Genomic DNA, 19,452 nt, shown 5'->3' on the forward strand with positions numbered 1-19,452 from the left:
TTCTTCTCTCTCCTAGAACACTCTTTCCCAACTCTGCCTGCTCTTATCCATCCACTCTACTTTCCTTCTTATTTCTCAAACTCCTTCGAAGCCTCACCACCACCCTTTGATTTTCTTCCCCAACTCTGTTACTATTCCTACCTCCTCCAACTACTACTCCCTCCTCCACACTACTACTCCCTCCACCAGTCTACACCGTCCTCCAGACCACTACTCCCTCCTCCACACCATGTATCCCTCCTTCACACTACCACTCCCTTCTCCATAAAACGACTCCCTCCTTCACACTATCACTATCCCTTTCACACTACAGCATTCCCCCTTCTCCCTACTACTAGTCAAACAACCTTCTTTCACTCGGGACCATCTACTTCATAGAAACTCCCTATATGAACTCCTTTACCCACACTTGCCACACTAAGACACACACTCACACTGCAGTGCCACTTTCACTCACTAGCCAACACCTGCCCTACTCCAGGCAACACCTGCACATTATGCTGCTCCTCCCTCCTGCTTGTCTCTTGGTCGTCCACCTACTCCTCCTCCTCTGACCTCAGCTGCATAATCCACACTGGGATTCATGCTTTGCAGACATGCTGTTTCATTGAGTCTTCTTCTTTCATGCTTAATCTCTCTTCTCGCTCACTCCTCTTCTCTCCTGCTAGACTCTTCCTCCAACTCCTCCCACTGCCATTCTCTTCTTCACTTTACTGTCCTCCTAATGTCTCTCAATAATACTCATATGGTCCGTCCCCTTTCTTCCATCCTTTTGGTTGTCACCCAACATGGGGAGGGTACCAGAACCTTTGGAAGTGGAACATTAAGTTCCCCCTTTAAATTTAGTATAGCACGTGGGGGTGCAGCATCGGGCATGGGAATGTCCCACTAAGGCTCTGCCCGCCAGTGCCTCACCTCAGTCCCTTTTTCTGCATGGACAGTGTCAGACCTGGCAGCCAGCGCAGAAACATTTTTAGCTTTCCGCTTGCTCCCCATTTGTTTTTTTAATTCTTCTTTCACTTTCCTTCGGTGCCTCGCCTCCCTGGCGCATGTCGGCCACAGGAGGCTTCACGAGATGTGCATCATGCGACCGCTCGTTTCCGGCTTCATACCCCCATGCACTCTGTCTTGAGTTTTTGGGGGCTGACATCCGCTAAGACTCATGTTCGGCCTGCAGCGCTCTCTATCACATGGCATTGAAAAATTGTTTGATGCAGTGGAGGGAGATCTTCCAGACTTCTCCACCACCCCACCTTTAGGACTTCATCTCCAGGACCTCTCATCAAGACAGGACCTCTCATCAAGACAAATTAGGCCCTCTCTTCAGCACGGCTCCACAGCGCAGCAACTACTTGCTTGGGGTTCCCATGGTTTGGGGTTCCTCGGATTCAGGTTCTGGCAGGCCCAAGGCCGCTAAGGCTACCGACTCCCAAGCCAAGAGACCCAGGGGCTCTACCGGGCACTCCTGTGACAGACCAGAGGCTGTCCCGGTTACCGGCTCCCAAGCAGAGGGGCTCAGGGGCCCTACCGGGCTGTCCTCGGAAGGGCGATCAAGTTTGTCCTCTTCTTCTACCTTATGGGGTTAGGGATAGTCGAGAGCCAACTCCAACAGTCTGTAATGGGGCAGTTACTGACTAGAGATCATGTTGAAGCTCTGCCCTTTGCCAACACAATTATATGATAAGAAAGGAAACATTTGAAACTGCACTTTGAATTCTCCTGGAAATGCAGCAGTCACAAAGAAAAGTTAGTTTTGTGCTACACAAGTAGAGACCAAGTAAGGCATTAGCTTACACAATTAGTGTGTTTTAAAATAAAATAGATTACGTGACAGGAAGGCATGTACACAAGATAGGGACTCACTACACAAGTAGGGCAGAAAATTATAGGTAGATAAAGTTGCTGCATACACATAGGGAGGGAAATAATGTGACAGGCATGCACCAGGAAATCGGTAGATAGAAAAGCAAATGTCTCCTGCAGAGGTTAAAAAAGTGACAAGCAGTTGCTATTTTAAACTGCACAAGCACAGCAGAGTATAAAGTCTGTAGCTTTAAGAAGGCCTTGCAGCTAAGCACACTATTTGAAAGAAATACATTTAATTCAGGATAAATACTGCAGTGGCTGGACATAGCTGCCTCAAAGGAATCTCCAAAGCCAGGGCACCGGAGGGGTGGTTTACATACCGGAACAAGTTACCAGTGTCTGGGCAGCGAACGTTCAACCATTAACATAAATCAGTTACGACAACACAGCAGACTATTAGAAATCCAGTAGTTGACAGATGGATGTCTCAGCAATCGGCTAGGGGTGACAGAGAAGCAAGTGCAGCTAAAAAGACAAATTAATTACAGCGACAAACACTTAATATGGTGGAAGCAGCATGACTCATAACAATAGTTATTCAAAATGTGTCAAGAACAGAATGGCGCGTTCACTGTTGCAAGACGGGGAGGGTCGGACACCTTGAATTTGGGCAAGGACAAACTCTTTTGAGACATCTTGGCAGAGATAACATGGGCTATTTTATTTAATTAAGGAGAAGGTGCAATACGCTTGTCCTCTCCTCCCATCTACATATACATGTCATCATGCCGCCAGTTCACAGAGAGTGTGACCGCATGTGAAGTGATAAGCATATGTTCTTTTCAGCGCAAAATGTATTTAGAGCTTTCCAATAATATTCAAGCATGATGAGGTCATACATTTTATGGGATGTTTTATGAGTGGGACCTTAGATAGAGAGTTACCTAATCATTAGGGTGGGACATATAGATACTATATGTAGCTTAGCAATGAGAACCAATGAGCAGTAGAGATAGGTTTCCATAACTCAGTGATAATGATGACATCAGAATGACTCATTTGTATTATATAAACTGTGTTTTCTGTTCAAACATTGAAGAATTTCAGCAAGAGAGCTGGGCTGTTGATCTTGTTCTCTCCCCAGCTTTTGCATACTTCCAATAAAGCTGGGTTACCTTGAATTTGGCATATCACAACCCACTCTGTGTTGTCTCTTTATTGCCAAATACCAGGTAGAGGGCTGTACTGTTTTGGGCCTCTGTTTTCAAGTCTGTCCTTGGCTAGATCCAGCACGTCTACCGGCACAGGTGCCGAGGGCATCCAGCTTACCGGAGCTCGCTCTGAGGTCATGAGTCAGGACGTTACAACTACCCGCTGTCTGGCTGAGTGCTCAACGCCTACCAGAGTGGTCTCTGAGGTTGACGCCTCTGCCTCAGGTGCGAGACCCAACCTGTATCCTCTCTTGTCTGAAGCCTTTCTTGGCTCAGGGCCTTCATGCCCTCCTGCCCAGGACGTGGCAGAAGAGTTCAAAACAGACAGGATCCCTATACCGCTGCTCCTTCTGCCCGATCTTTGATGGTGGTTGATGGATGGCTATGTTTCAGTGGGAGCCCCCTTCACCTGACCAGAGCCTTCCCTAGTGGTGATCACAGACTCTTCTCTTTCGGGCTGGAGGTCTACTCTGGAGAGCTATGCGATTCATAGAGCATGGCCTAGGATGGAAGCCATCCTACATTTCAATCAGTTGAAGTTTGCCTAGCCATCAAGGCAAGTCGGTTCTAGTCAGGACAGACAAGTATACTACAATGTTTTACCTGAACAAGCAGGGTGGCAACTGCCCCCCCCACCTCTCCATGAAGGCGGTTTCAATCTGGGAATGGTCCCTAATGGCAGGGATTTGGATTTCAGCAGTCCACCTGCCAGGGGACAGCAACGCAGAAGCAGAGGGGTTCAATACCTATGAGTGGGAGTTGCACAACAACTCCTTGTTGCCCCTGAGCCAGCATTGGGGGTTCGCTGATCTGGATTTGTTCACATCTCTCCTGAATGGCAAGTGCCCCCAGTTTGCCTCATGGGCAGGTCAGGTCGGGGGTCTCTGGGAGATGCCTTCCAGTTCTGTTGACGTGGCTGGATGTTTTATGCATTCCTACCCACCCCTCTGCTCCTACGGACCCTCTGCAAGTTCTGCACCTCTGTGGGCTGCAGCCTCATCATGGTCGCCCCCCACTGGCCTTTGAAAACCTGTTTCTGGGGTCCCCTCCATATTTCATTCCCCAGCAGGCGTTTCCTGACACTGCAGGACGCCGCAGTGGAACATCTGGACCCATCCAACCTGGCCCTGGCGGCGTGGTTCCTGATCAGCTGAGGTTTCAGCATGCTCAATTTTCAGATGACAACTGGGACATCATTCAGCAGGCCAGGAGGCCCTTGACTTGTTCCCAGATAAGAGCAAATGGAATAGGTTCTGCCATTGGGCTCATGACAAAGGTCTGGACCCTGCCTCCTGCACTCTGGGTGATGTACTAGCCTTTACAGCACACCTGGCTCGCTCTGGAGTTCAGGTGGTTACTTGCTGCACATATCTGGCAGCCATTGGGGCTTACAAGAATTTCCCTGAGCATGTGTTTTTGGCAGCCAACCTGGTGGTTATGGCCCACCTTAAGGGGTTGTCTAGGCTTTTTCCTCCAGTGCATAGGCCGCATCCGGTCTGGGACCTGAATGTTGTTATTGCAGCTTTGTAACGCAAGCCTTTTGAGCTGATGGCCTCTGTGAACATCCACTTGGTGACCCTTAAAAACTGTTTGATTGGTGGTTCTCACCTCTGCATGCAGGGTTACTGAGCTGCAGGTGTTGTCTCCGTGCAAGCCCTTCATCATGTTTCACAACGACAAGGTCATCTTGCGTACTCACTCAAACTTCTTTCCCACAGTGGTCTCTCCATTCCATCTGAACATCTGATTCAAGAGGTCTGCCTGCCGGTGCTCTTCCCAAACCCACAGTCGGATGCAGAGAGGGCCATACATTCCTTGGACCTCAAGAGGGTTCTCAAGTTATTTCTCTCTCAGATGAAATCCTTCAGGAAGTCTGAGACATGGTTTGTGACCTTTGGGGGCTCCTTCCCCAGCTCTCAGGCTTCCAAGGCTTCCATCGCCCGTTGGATGGTTCGGGCCATTTCGGAGGCCATGGCAAACCTGTTCCACAGGGGATTCATTGCCATGCAGTCAGAGCTAAGGCCACTCGAGGACTGTGCCTTTGGAGCTTTCTCCCACCAAACGTAGCTGTCAATGATGTCCTGGACTTTGTTATGCCTTCTTACTGACGCACACAACTGTTGAGCCTAGGTGTGCCTATGTCTTTTCCATGCCTTACTATTCCCCTCTCCTTTATGCAGTTCTGTGCTTTTGTTGAAATTCGAATCCTGGTATGTTTGTAACATCTCTCCACCCCCATTGTGCATTGCATTTATTTGCTTTTGGTGAAACTTGAATCCTGGTGTTTTTATAACATCTCTTCGCCCCCGTTGTGCATTTCTCTGCTTTTGGTGAAACACGAATCCTGGTGTGCTTGTAACAACTCTTTACTCCCATTGTGCATTGCATTTCTGTGCTTTTGGTGACATTTTAATCCTGTTGTGTATTTAACAACCCTACACCCTCATTATTGGGGTTCCAGTGTTTCTATTGCATCTGTTTTCTCGTGTTTGACTACTAGGCCGCCTGGTGAGTCTATTGGTGCTGCTCAGTCCCTCTGGTTTCTATTCTTATCTCTCCACCACTCCTATGGCACTCACCTTCTCCCCTATCTACTCTAACTGCCATACTATCACCAATCCTCCCTCTCTCACGAAGTCTGGAACAAAAAAGTTTTAAAAAGACATCTTGACCACCAACCCTGGTCTACCCATTGCAGACACCTACATCAGTGTAACTTCCAGACAAATTGTCACTGATATCCTCTTGTCCATCCCCTCTCCAGATATTTGGACTCGCCATCTTACCTCGACTCACTCTCCTCACAAATCTTCACCCATTAATGGTGGCACTAAATGCAAAGTACTCTTGACAGGTTTCTTATCATCCAGGTGTACCATTAATATCTATCGCAATGGCACTATCATGGCTCAGGGCACCCAACCCATCCTCCTCCTCTTTGACAGTTGTCCACCAGTAATGGCATATACAGAATGTTTTTTGGGGAGTAGTCACTCTTCTTTTCTACAGACGTGGTGCCACTATCCAATGTGGGGTCTGTGATTATGTCTTTTACTCTGTCTGATATGAATTGATCTTTAATTAAATCTCAGCAAAGTCATCTCTATGTTCATTTTAGTATATAATTCCTGCATATCCTTGAGGATAGTTTGTGCAGGGTGTATACATAATGTTCTGGTGATCAGAGGTAGGCTGAAGGCTGCATACACATGTTTAGTGGTCCATCCAAACTGTGATCCACCTTGTCGTCTTCCGTCCTTGAAGGGTTCCCAGAGAGATTCTGAATACAAAAACAATATGAATCACATCTATTAGTAGTTTGTCACCCACTGTACGGCCCATTATTATGTTCTTAGTACGTTAATTCCCATTTAAATATGTAATTAACTAGGTTTATTGCCTAGGCTGATAGGTAAATGGCATGTCATATGTATTCAAACATTCTTCTTTCTCTATTTGTTCCAAATGATACATCCTATGAGGGATGAGCCAGCTATTTCAATATCATCTCTTGGCAAATGAAGCTTCCTTGTTCGTCTTCCAAAGAGTCCTCTTCGATATGAATACCAGTGTTTGGACAATTCTGGCCAGTCCTTTAATGCCTTGTCCAGCTGCTGCTGTTACTGCTTCTTTGTCCATCATTATTTGTAAGTCAGCCTTAGAAGGAGGCCGAACTGAAGAGGCTGGTTGCCCACCAAAGCATTGATACCTTTGATCTCTCCCTCGAATCGATCGTCACACTTTAAGCTCATACGCCTGCCACCACCTTCCATCAACTTTCAAAACTCTTCTGATAGATGTCACACCCTTAATGGGAGCAGTAGGGAGAAGCAGAGTAACCTCTGCACCTCCGAGTAGGGGTGGACAGAACTCATAATTTATTTCAAACTGCAGGGGCTCCTACTAAGCTTTGAAATACACACACGCACGTGTGCATTACACAAACACACAACGTGCACACACACACACACACACAGTTTGACGAGCTCTCCGACCAGTATCCCACTGATGCTGGCATGTGCTACTAGAAGCCTTATCCTGTTTCCTTATGATGGCAGCTCCTCTCTGCTGATGCCTTGCGGTTTGACGATGACTACATACATACATACATCTGAGTTACAACACACACTAGGCATATATGACCATGAAGAAACGTCAGACATGCTCAGACACTCTCACTCTTTTAAACTTAGAGCTTTTTTACCCCTACTACTCTTCCTCTTAGTCAGGCCCAGGCAAGGAGGACAGACAGACATGGCATCCCGCCATTCCAGAGGCAAGCATGATGCTCTCTAGCGATTCATCCGGCTAGGGGACTACAGAAGATGTTCTTGTTTTTGCTTGGTTATTTAGTATTTTTGAAACAACACCGAACTGTGGGAAGCTGACCAGGGAGGAAACACGGAGGTAACATATTGACATATCCCCGACATCTGTGAAACTTAAGACATTCTAATATGCATATGTTGCTTCTAATATAAAAGTACAATTTGTGTCTATTCGTATTGTCACAACGCTCTATTGTAGTTACTGTGTCTGTTGCATGTACTATCAAGCACAGTATTTTTTCAAAGATTGACTAATTGATAACACTCTTTTTGGTTGTCTTTTCCATGTCGTGTATGCAGGTTCTCCCTGTGAAGTTCCATTCACTCCGGACAATGGGGAGTTTGTGTGTACAAAGGATAAAGCAAGTACTAACTGCACCCTTGTGTGTTCGGCGGGCTACACCCTTACAGAAGGCTCTGTAGAAATGTACTACTGTGCCCACGAAGATGGCGTCTGGACTCCACCTCACACGGCCGATTGGTCTGATTGCTCACGTGAGTATTTCTGAAAATATAAATATTTACATGTTTATGCGCACAACATTATTAAGCAAATACCCGCAAAAATGTGATTCCTCTTTGTATACTGTCCAGCAAACACACATTTGTGTTTGTAATAGAGCACCTATCTGCAGGATGTTAAATACAACATATTGAATATCACTGAAAACGATACTTAGAAATATTGGGCAGAAGATTAAACACAAAAGAAGAGGCAGAGTTGTTGTTTAAGGTATTTAAGTGCATGCCAAAACGTGGTACCTTCACTTCAGTAGATCCCAGTTCCAAGATAACGAAGACCCTCACCTGTTTTTTTTATTTTTTTTTAAGCAAATGACAAGTCACAGAGGTAAAAGGCTGGTGTCATAACTGAGAGAGGTCTACGACGGATGCACTACTTATAGCTCTTTACTCTTTGACTGCTGACTCCATGGCCCAGATTACTGAGCACCAAAATAAATATTTTATGAGCGACCCTCTGGAATTCAGCAATGTGTCACATAAGGGGGTAGCCACCTAACAAAGTTACACTATACTATAACTTGTGTATGTGGTGGATATTATTAAAGAAAACCAAAAAAGAAATTGGTGGTCTATGCAGAAATGTACCTTTGATTCATCCTAGTGATGTAATCTAACATCCCCTGGGGGGTGAGAACAAGACAGTATGATGTGTATTGTATAGGTAAGTTCTATTACAAGAAACCAGTTTTATATGGTGCAGTTTTTTTGAATTTTATTGCACTCTATTTTCTTTATCAAAACAACAGAAACAAAAATGCAGTGTCCTGGTATGATGGAGAAGCAAAAAAGTAGAGGCAGTAATAGAGCATAAGTCCCAAACCTGAAAGCAAAATTGCTTATAGCATCATCATTTGCATGGTAGGATTCTTTACCAGCAACAACAGGTTAACACTAATTTAGGCACAAAAAAAGTTAAACAAATTATTTTCCCAAACGGGGAGCTCTGTAACACAAATAAAGCAGGACAGAGTGGTGAGTGTTAGTAGAGTAGTGTACATTTACATATAGGCGGGGAACAATTTTCCTCAAAATATCAACAGTGAATCCTATATAGTTGTACACTATTAGGCAGATCTATAAGTGACCAATCCTCAGTCGGTCTGGAATTCTGCGACACACATATTCCTCTACGCCCTCCTCAATTTAGAGCATTAGGGCACAAAGGGTCTAAGTTAGTTGGGCGTGTCTATGTGACCTTAGGACAGACCAAGGTTTAAACAATAGTTTACATTTACATTGATAGGAATATTTTATTTTCAGAGTAGGTTGAAACCAAGTAAAAATGCATCCAGAGTTTCAGCAGTGTTCCTCAAATCCTACGTATTCTGATATGAGCGGGTCCCAGACATGGACGAGGGAGAGATGAGCTGCGTAAATTCCATTGGCACACCTAATGTAGATGTTATTCCCCAATCAACGGAGAGGAGTTGCGTGTGATGGATGGGATACAGAGCAATACAAATATGTCTTTGAATGTATAGAATTTTTTACACAAAGGTATTGTTTATGTACTTTGTGTCTCTCAAAAGGTAAGTACATTTTTATGTAGAGTTAAAGGACACACTAGATGAAGGAATTCCCAAGTCCTTGGGCACAATTGTTGATTCTAAACTAGTCAAATGTGTGGTGCCATTTGTTGGAGCTGAACCACTATAGCCCAAGCAATGGGTATTGTGAGATGCAGGTTATTCATTGGGATATTGATTGAATGGGAGAAAGTCCTTACCCTGAACAGCTAACAAGGAGGCTATAGTTCAAACGTGAGCACCCGCACATGCCATTGAACAGTGTTTTTATTTTATTGTGTGTTATTTGCCAGAAATATCAGTGCATACAGATAGAAAAAACATTTGATATACAGTTAAGGAGAGACTTATCATGAGACAGTCGAATGGAAGTGCATCATGTGTCCCAGAGCCAAAGTGATCCCCTTTTTCTATTTGGCTAGTGTCAACCAATACCTAAACCAGGAAGATACAGATGAGGAAGCTTATCGGTCCAGTTGGGAGCACTTTGCATGACTGCTAATATGCCAGCATGTATTCATTGCCAACTTTCTGACTACTATACGTTTCTGTTTTCCCCTTATGGTAGCCTAAACATCCAGTGTTGAAGAGATTTGATCAGTATTTATTGTAAACCAATAATCCTTGATACTAGTGTGGCAAATACAAATATGTTGGAAGAGTCTCTTTAAAAGCAGTATTGCAGGCATTTGGCTCACACTGAAAAATACCAATTATTAAGCCATTCAGGTGTATTACACATACTATCAGGCCGATTCATGGAAATAATGTGCGCGGAAAAACCGGCGTACGCGTGCGAAAACGTGCGATTCGCAGTGGCACAGAAAAAATCGCAGAAAATCGCACAGAAAACAGCGCACATCCATTCATGGAAGCACGGGCACGCGCGAAATGTGGGATGTGCGCTGAGAAAGTGCGCGGCGCACGCTGGCGCATGCTGGCGCACAGGTCATCAAACGGCGTGCGATAAGGCCACAGCGAATTCGCACATAGCGCAGCGCACAGAACAAAAGTAGGCGTAACACGGGGCGTCACACGCAGAATGGGGAACAACTCGTGAAAATGTGGGCGTCACGGGGGAAGTACAGGAGGCAAGTGCGCAGAACGCCCACACGCTCCCCTACAACACGTATTCATGGAATCGAATAGGGAAAAACAGCGCACGGCCAAAAACGCGCACAGGCCCATACATGACCGCCACACGAAAGCAGGCGGTAGCGTCCCTGCGCAGGAAACAAATGTGCGCCAAAGTCCTACACGCGCGAGAAGGCCCACACGCGATCGGGCCTGGGGGAGCGTGTGCGTGTATTTCAGGGGTGCGTGTGAAGTTCCACACGCGATTGGCCTGGGCGCGTGTATTTCAGGGGCTCGCAGGTGTTTTCACACGCGATTGTCCTGGGCGCGTGTATTTCAGGGGTGCGCGAGAAGAATCACACGCGATCGGGCCTGGGGGAGGGTGTGCGTGTATTTCAGGGGCTCACGGGTGTTTTCACACGCGATTGTCCTGGGCGCGTGTATTTCAGGGGTGCGCGAGAAGATTCACACGCGATCGGGCCTGGGGGAGCGTGTGCGTGTATTTCAGGGGCCTGCGGGTGTTTCCACACGCGATGGGGCCTGGGGGAGCAGGGTGCGTGTATTTCAGGGGCTTGCGGGTGTTTTCACACGCGATTGTCCTGGGTGCGTGTATTTCAGGGGTGCGCGAGAAGATTCACACGCGATCGGGCCTGGGGGAGCGTGTGCATGTATTTCAGGGGCCTGCGGGTGGTTCCACACGCGATGGGGCCTGGGGGAGCGGGGTGCGTGTATTTCAGGGGCTCGCGGGTGTATTCACACGCGATTGTCCTGGGCGCGTGTATTTCAGGGGTGCGCGAGAAGATTCACACACGATCGGGCCTGGGAGAGCGTGTGCGTGTATTTCAGGGGCCTGCGGGTGGTTCCACACGCGATGGGGCCTGGGGGAGCGGGGTGCGTGTATTTCAGGGGCTCGCGGGTGTTTTCACACGCGATTGTCCTGGGCGCGTGTATTTCAGGGGTGCGCGAGAAGATTCACACGCGATCGGGCCTGGGGGAGCATGTGCGTGTATTTCAGGGGCCCGCGGGTGGTTCCACACGCGATGGGGCCTGGGGGAGCGGGGTGCGTGTATTTCAGGGGCTCGCGGGTGTATTCACACGCGATTGTCCTGGGCGCGTGTATTTCAGGGCTGCGCGAGAAGATTCACACGCGATCGGGCCTGGGGGAGCGTGTGCGTGTATTTCAGGGGCCTGCGGGTGGTTCCACACGCGATGGGGCCTGGGGGAGCGGGGTGCGTGTATTTCAGGGGCTCGTGGGTGTTTTCACACGCGATTGTCCTGGGCGCGTGTATTTCAGGGGTGCGCGAGAAGATTCACACGCGATCGGGCCTGGGGGAGCGTGTGCGTGTATTTCAGGGGCCTGCGGGTGGGTCCACATGCGATGGGGCCTGGGGGAGCGGGGTGCGTGTATTTCAGGGGCTCGCGGGTGTTTTCACACGCGATTGTCCTGGGCGCGTGTATCCCAGGGGTGCGCGAGAATTTTCACACGCGTATTGGCTGGGTACGCGAATCCATTGGACCAAAGGCCCTTACAGCGCAGGCGCGTCTGTGACGTGAACTGCACGTCCTAGTATCAGCACTTGTAATAGGTCCTTAGCACGTATACGCGGAAGTGACGTTGGACGTGTGGTCCGGTTTAAAAGGTACGTGTAGGACGTCATTTCCTTGTACGTGCTTTTCGTGGAGAGCGAGTGGGTGAAATCTGTACTTCTTGTCGGTTCACACGCGAATTACTTCACAGCGTTTCGAGTTCGTACTCCCTGTTACCTCTGTCAGATTTTATTTTTTCTCTTTTTCTCTGGACCTGTTCCCTCAGACAGCTTTCACTTCTCCTGTAGTCCTGTCTCCTCAGACAGCGTACAATTCTTCTTTTGGCGGGGGTGTACTTCACGCACATTTTCCAGGCAGACGGTGAGTTGCGCACCTATTTTCCAACAGTGCTTGCCCCGTGTGTCGCGTACCCCTTCAGAGGTCATTGTAGGCTGCGTGTGACACGCATACGTTCATTATTGTGTTTCTGGGTGCCACAGCGTAGTGCGTGTTTTTGTTTACACGCACGTGGTCTACGAGGGGTCGCTTGCACGTCATTTTCTGTTATTGGGGTGCCTGTGCATTGCGTGACCCGTCATCTTTCCCCAGGGGTTCCATTCAGCCTTGCAAGTGCACTAGGGTACGAATACCATCTAGTACCCTACCCCTTTGACCCCCAATTGCCCAGGACAATACTTCCCTGCTACTCCCATACGCACAGCTACATCAGTGCCATGTCTGGGAGGCGAGCAAGAGGTAAGGGTGGCAAAGGTGGCCGACCCTCAAGAGGTGGGCGTGGTGGGCGCGGTAGGGGACGTGGCCCACGTGTGGAGGACCAGTCAGGGAGACCCATGCCCCCCCCCCATGGTTGAGGAAAATGTGGCTGACACCATCGATGCTCAGCCCTTGTTGGACCCGTCCATTGTGGCACCTGACCTGGCACAGGCTGACTCCGAGACTGATTTCCAGGTCCACAAGTCTAGGCCGCGGGTGGCCGTGCCAGTCAGTGTCACCAGGCCACATGTATCAGGGGCAGCCATGTCATCTGCTGCCCCAAGTAGGCGGGGTGGGAAGGCTGCAGGGGCAGCTGCAGCTCCGTCCACCCCAGCTCTGACTCTCCCAGCCAGGACAGTGTTGGTCCCAGTCCGTCAGTCTGAGGTTCCCCCTGCCACTATCACACTCGAGCTAATGCCTGCAGGAAGTCAGATGGTCAGTGTGCCATTGCACACTACGACACAGTCCACCGGTGCTCCTGCCCCGAGTGGCCAGAGCGGCATATGCCACTCACAGTCCCCACCACCTTACTAGAGGAAGAGGAAGAGTGCACGTGCACTACAGACTGATGCCCCAGACACGGCTACACAGTCCGGCACGCCGAGGAAGCCTAGCTTCAATGATGCCGAACTGAATCAACTTGTGCAGTACGTGTCCGATCATGACGCCGAAATGTTGAGCACTCCAGGGTCTAGGATCACACCTGCTCGCCGTCAGGCACACTGGCAGGCCGTCGCGGACAGCATAAGTTCCCTTGGGTATATGAGGCGCACAGCTACCGAGTGCTACAAGCGATGGAATGACCTGAAGCGCAGGGCAAAGAGTAAGCTGGCCTCAAGTCATGCCGCAACTCTGGTGACTGGAGGTGGGTCTCCAGTAGAGGACATTGAGCTCACTCCACATGAGAATGTCGCTGGGACCTACGTCACAGAGGAGCAGATCCAAGGTGTGGGAGAACTTCCAGATTACGAGGCATTGTCCGGTGAGTGCACATGCATGTGTGTGTGATCCATGTGTACGTTGCATGTGGGAGGGGTCCAGGGTGGGTGCCAGGTCAGGATGTGTGTGCCTGAGTGGTTTGGGTCACCCATGTGCTTCATCCAATGCATTTTGCCCCCCGGGATTTGGGTATTGCAGTGTCCCTTCTGGCCACAGCAGGCATTTGCCACTATATTGCGCCAGTTGACCTTGAAGTGGCAACATGCAACAACATTGTTCCGTATTTCGCTGTGCACGTTCTGGCTGATTGTAGGAATACCCCCAGTTCTATTGCACATCACTCTGCCCTATTCTCACAAACATGACATGCCTATGGTACATGCCAACTGTGGGATGGCACTGCTAGCCAGCATGCATCTGATGTGTTGCCCTTCCATCTTGGTGTCATCAGTGTCTGACATTTACCTCCCCTTCCAACTCAGTGACAGTGCATGCATGTGAGGGACATAGTCATGTGGGACATGTGTCTATCAAGTACATTTCCTGTAGCTTGTCTGGCCTATTTGTGTGCCATGGTGTTAATGCCTGTTTCCATTTTCTGTCTTTCATGTTTTTTCAGAGGATGACGCACTTGATGCTGTTGAGGGTGAGGAGATGGTGCTCACCCAGGAGGGATCTCTGACACGTCCGAGCACGAGTGGGGGACGTGGTGTGTTGGTGGGTGAGAACCCACTCTTGCTGCAGGGCATTCTCTCCAGGGCTGTATATGGGTGCACCTCCCCAGAACTCTTTTCAGGTGTTGATTCGGATGAAACCCATGTGGATTCGCAGGTATGTGTTCATGGAAGGGATACTGCTCTGTCTGACCCACCTGCACCAGGGGTAGAGCCCACAATGGGGATGTCAGTGTTGGTAGGTGCGCCTGTGGTGGTTACGGATGCAGGGCCACACTCCGCAACATCTGATCCTGTTCCTGGGCGAGCAGATCAGAGGGGAAATGCAGTCCTGCAGCCTCAGGCAGTGCCGACACAGCGATGCGCAGTTCGCCTTGCCCCAGACAGGTGTGGTGCCCGTCAACGCGGTGGCCGTCCGCCACCTGGCAATACCGTATGGGAGCAATCCATATATGGTATGGCCAACCAACAGGCAGCATCATCAGAAATGATTGCTCAAGCCATGGACAGGGTGGCCACTTCCATTGTCCCCCCAGAAAGGCAGAGGGAGCTACTAGAGCAGGCAACAGCCTCCATTTGCCAATCAGTAAGGGAGGACATGTTGGCGTCCAACAGGGACAGACAGGTGGCCCTGGACAATCTGAGGGAATCAATTTTTCTAGATGCCCAGGGACAGAGGGAAGCCCTGAGGGGGGAGGTCCAGCACCTCAGGCAGACTCTACTGGACCTTGAGGCTTCCACTGTCACCAGGACAGAACAGCTGCTGGAGCGCGTCACCCGTACGCTCTCGGCAGAGATGCAGGCAACTCGTGCGGAGGTCCGGGCAACACGTCGGGTGTTGCATGGGGATCTCCGCACCATATCCCTCCAGAACGAGGCCTTCAACACCCGCATGCTTGCTGCAATGGAGGACCACACCAGGGCTTTGCGTGGGCTGCCTCCCATAGCACCACCACCTCCTGTGGCAGCAGCAGAGGTCGAGGAGAGCGAATCCAGCAGTGATACTCCCACAAATTAGTAGCCGTGCAGGCCATGAGCCCATGGAGGTGTTTTATTTTCGCAACATTCACCCAGGTGGCTGTTGGTGAGCATCCTGTCCTCGGACCTCCTGGGTGGCCTCCCCCACCCCCTCTGGCCCCCACATGGCCATTTTTGATTTTTGCTTTTTGATTTTTGAGGTGCAGTGTGTTGCCTTGTGTGGCTCCCGTGGGCTTCCACTGTGTTCCGTTGGGCACATGCAGGCTTGTCCTGATTTTGGGTTAGATGCTTGGGTTTGTGAGACACACACCCCTCCTGCTACCCATTTCCATGGGCTTGCAAAGGGTGTGCCCAAGTGACAGTGAATTACACAGTGACGTTGGACTCCCATGAGCTATGTGGCCAGTCTGTAGTCTATACTGTGTATACATTCCTAGTGCATATTGTAGTAGTATTGTCCACTGCATGGTGTATTGATGTGTGCTTGTGCTTCCATGTCTCCCTCCTAATTTGCAGGGTCAGTCCTCATGTCTTCACAAGCCCGTCTACTTTGGAGATGGAGTTCATGTTGTTAGCAGTGCACTCGCAGATGTGGCTGGCACCAACACTGTACAGTAAGAGGTGGTCGATGTGCTGGCATCATCAGGTTGTAGGTCAACGTATCCTTTAGTATTTGGTCATGTTTGTTGTCATTTATACATGTATGTGGGCATACTGTGTGTGGGCAGTTTCCATTTGGGACACTGTACTCTGTGGCACTTGTGTAATGTTTGGGGTATGAATTTGTTTGCTCTCACATTGCATGACATGCCATGGTGGAGATGAGTGTGGGCCTGTTAGCAGGTGCCCCTCACTGCTGGGGGGTGGGGGTGCAGGGGGACATGAATGGGGGCCTGGGGGGGAGGTGTTGGGTGACATGGCACTGTTGTCATTTACTATCTTTGATGGTGGTAGTGATATTGGCATCATTGAAGTGTGTCTTTTGATTACACAGCATTGGTGGTGTTTGTGTAGGTAGGGTGGCACACAATGGTACACTTCAGTTGTACAGTCTCAGGCTGGTATGGTTGTGACAGGTGACTCTCCATTGAGGCATCATCTTTGTCCGAATGAGTCATCATTGATTGTCAGCTGGTATGTGCCAGGGCTGTGCCCACTCCACAGGGGTGTGATTTTATGTGAAGTAATCAGCCACCAGCTGCGTGCGGGTTGCCTCCCCCGTGCCCTTTCCCCTCCCATGCGCAGTGGCCGTGCATGTGGTTGGGGATGTGGGGGCACCACCATGTCCACGGCCAGGCCCCGGCGTGTTGCAACGTTGTGCAGGACACATGCTGCCACTATGATTCTGCACACTACTGGGGGAGCGTATAACAGCTGCTCGCCAGAACGGTCAAGGGAGCGAAAGCGTGACTTGAGCACTCCGAATGTGCGCTCCACTATGCCCCGGGTTGCAATGTGGGCTGTGTTGTATCTTACCTGGGCGTGGTGGGGTTCCGAATTGGCGTCATCATGTGGGTGCTGAGAGGGTAGGCACTGTCCCCTGGGGAGGTGGTGATGGGTATCATTAGTGGGGTTGTGACATTACTCAGTATCTGACATGCATGCACGCGCAGTGGCATTTATACTCACCGAGCAGCCATGTATCGCCATGCCGCCCAGCCTCTATGTCCCGGTTTAGGGTAGACATTCTGTAGATGAAGCTGTCATGGGTTGAGCCTGGATAGTTTGCATATACTGAGGTGATGATTCCCTTGGCATCACATACTACCTGGACGTTGATGGAATGCCAGTGCTTGCGGTTTCTATAGATGTGCTCAGTTGCCCTGGGGGGACGTAGAGCCACATGGGTGCAATCAATGGCGCCTAGCACTTTGGGGAATTGTGCCACCCTGTAGTATTCCTGTGCGACAGCCTGCCTTTCTGCAGGTGTTCTGGGCAGGTATATGTGCCTGCGGACTGATGGGCGTGCAGTGATGATGGCCAAGACCTGGTGTAGGCAGCGTGACTGGGTGGCCTGTGACAACCCCCCCACTATGGCACTTGTCCGCTGAAATGATCCAGTGGCCAAGAAGTGCAGTACATTGAGGACCTTCTCCAGGGGGCTGAGGGCTTGGGAGCAAAGGGTGGGTGATGTGAGGTCATCCTCCCACTCACTGACCAGGTCGAGTATAATGTGAGGTGGGAACCTGTACCTCCCATACACCTGGTCATCAGGCATCCCAAAAAGGCTGGTTCTGGGTGTGAAAATTCTGGGCCGTACTATCCTCCTCCTCCTGCGATATCCCACGGCCACTGCTGCTAGGAACGGTATATTCATCCTGGCATCTGAGCTTGTTTGTTGTTTGCGCGCACTTTTATGCTGTGCGGGTCAACGTACGCCTGCTTCCTGCTGGCGTACGTGCTTCCGGATTGGCCACGTTCGATTCCATGAATGCGTGTTGTAGGCGAGCGTGTAGGACTTCCCGCGCACCCCTGTAATACACGCACCCAGCCCATTCGCATGTAGAATTACTCGCACTCCCCTGTAATACACGCACCCAGCCCTAACGCGGGTAAAACTTCTTGCGCACCCCTGTAATACACGCACCCAGCCCTAACGCGTGTAAAACTTCTTGCGCACCTCTGCAATACACGCACCCAGCCATAACGCGTGTAAAACTCCTCGCGCACCCCTGGAATACACGCACACGCTCCCCCCAGGCCCGATCGCGTGTGTAACCACCCGCGAGCCCCTAGAATACACGCGCCCAGGCCAATCGCGTGTGGAACTTCTCGCGCACCCCTGAATTACAGGCACACGCTCCCCCAGGCCTGATCGCGTGTGTAACCACCCGCGAGCCTCTGTAATACACGCACGCAGCCCAATCGCGTGTGAAACCACCCGCGAGCCCCTGAAATACATGCGCCCAGGCCAATCGCGTGTGGAACTTCTCACGCACCTCTGATATACACGTGCCTAGGCCAATCGCGTGTGGAACTTCTCGCGCACCCCTGAAATACACGCACGCACGCAGCCCAATCGAGTGTGGAACTTCTTGCGCACCTCAGAAATACACGCACGCAGCCCAATCGCGTGTGGATCTTCCCGCGCACCCCTGAAATACACGCACGCAGCCCAATCGCGTGTGAAACCACCCGCGAGCCCCTGGAATACACGCGCCCAGGCCAATCGCGTGTGGAACTTCTCGCGCACCCCTGAATTACACGCACACGCTCCCCCAGGCCCGATCGCGTGTGTAACCACCCGCGAGCCCCTGTAATACACGCACGCAGCCCAATCGCGTGTGAAACCACCCGCGATCCCCTGAAATACACGCGCCCAGGCCAATCGCGTGTGGAACTTCTCGCGCACCTCTGATATACACGCGCCCAGGCCAATCGCGTGTGGAACTTCTCGCGCACCCCTGAAATACACGCACGCAGCCCAATCGCGTGTGGAACTTCTCGCGCACCTCTGAAATACACGCACGCAGCCCAATCGCGTGTGGATCTTCCCGCGCACCCCTGAAATACACGCACGCAGCCCAATCGCGTGTGAAACCACCCGCGAGCCCCTGAAATACACGCGCCCAGGCCAATCGCGTGTGGAACTTCTCTCGCACCTCTGAAATACACGCACGCAGCCCAATCGCGGGTGGATCTTCCCGCGCACCCCTGAAATACACGCACGCAGCCCAATCGCGTGTGAAACCACCCGCGAGCCCCTGAAATACACGCGCCCAGGCCAATCGCGTGTGGAACTTCTCGCGCACCTCTGATATACACGCGCCCAGGCCAATCACGTGTGGAACTTCTCGCGCACCCCTGAATTACACGCACACGCTCCCCCAGGCCCGATCGCGTGTGTAACCACCCGCGAGCCCCTGTAATACACGCATGCAGCCAAATCGCGTGTGAAACCACCCGCGAGCCCCTGAAATACACGCGCCCAGGCCAATCGCGTGTGGAACTTCTCGCGCACCTCTGATATACACGCGCCCAGGCCAATCGCGTGTGGAACTTCTCGCGCACCCCTGAAATACACGCACGCAGCCCAATCGCGTGTGGAACTTCTCGCGCACCTCTGATATACACGCACCCAGGCCAATCG

The 19,452-nt window shown here is 50.7% G+C and overlaps 1 protein-coding gene across 2 annotated transcripts in view; it reads left to right on the forward strand.

The window, feature by feature from the left end:
* The window catches only part of SVEP1 (sushi, von Willebrand factor type A, EGF and pentraxin domain containing 1), a 1,471,106-nt gene that overhangs the window by 731,520 nt on the left and 720,134 nt on the right, over nt 1–19,452 (forward strand). For both annotated transcript variants that reach the window (XM_069630907.1, XM_069630908.1), the window contains exon 12: nt 7,646–7,840. In XM_069630907.1, coding sequence (XP_069487008.1) covers nt 7,646–7,840 — 195 coding nt within the window. The remainder of the gene's footprint in view (nt 1–7,645; nt 7,841–19,452) is intronic.

This window comes from Ambystoma mexicanum, chromosome 6q (assembly GCF_040938575.1).
Source record: "Ambystoma mexicanum isolate Mex_15411 chromosome 6q, UKY_AmexF1_1, whole genome shotgun sequence".
In the NCBI taxonomy this organism is placed as follows: domain Eukaryota; kingdom Metazoa; phylum Chordata; class Amphibia; order Caudata; family Ambystomatidae; genus Ambystoma; species Ambystoma mexicanum.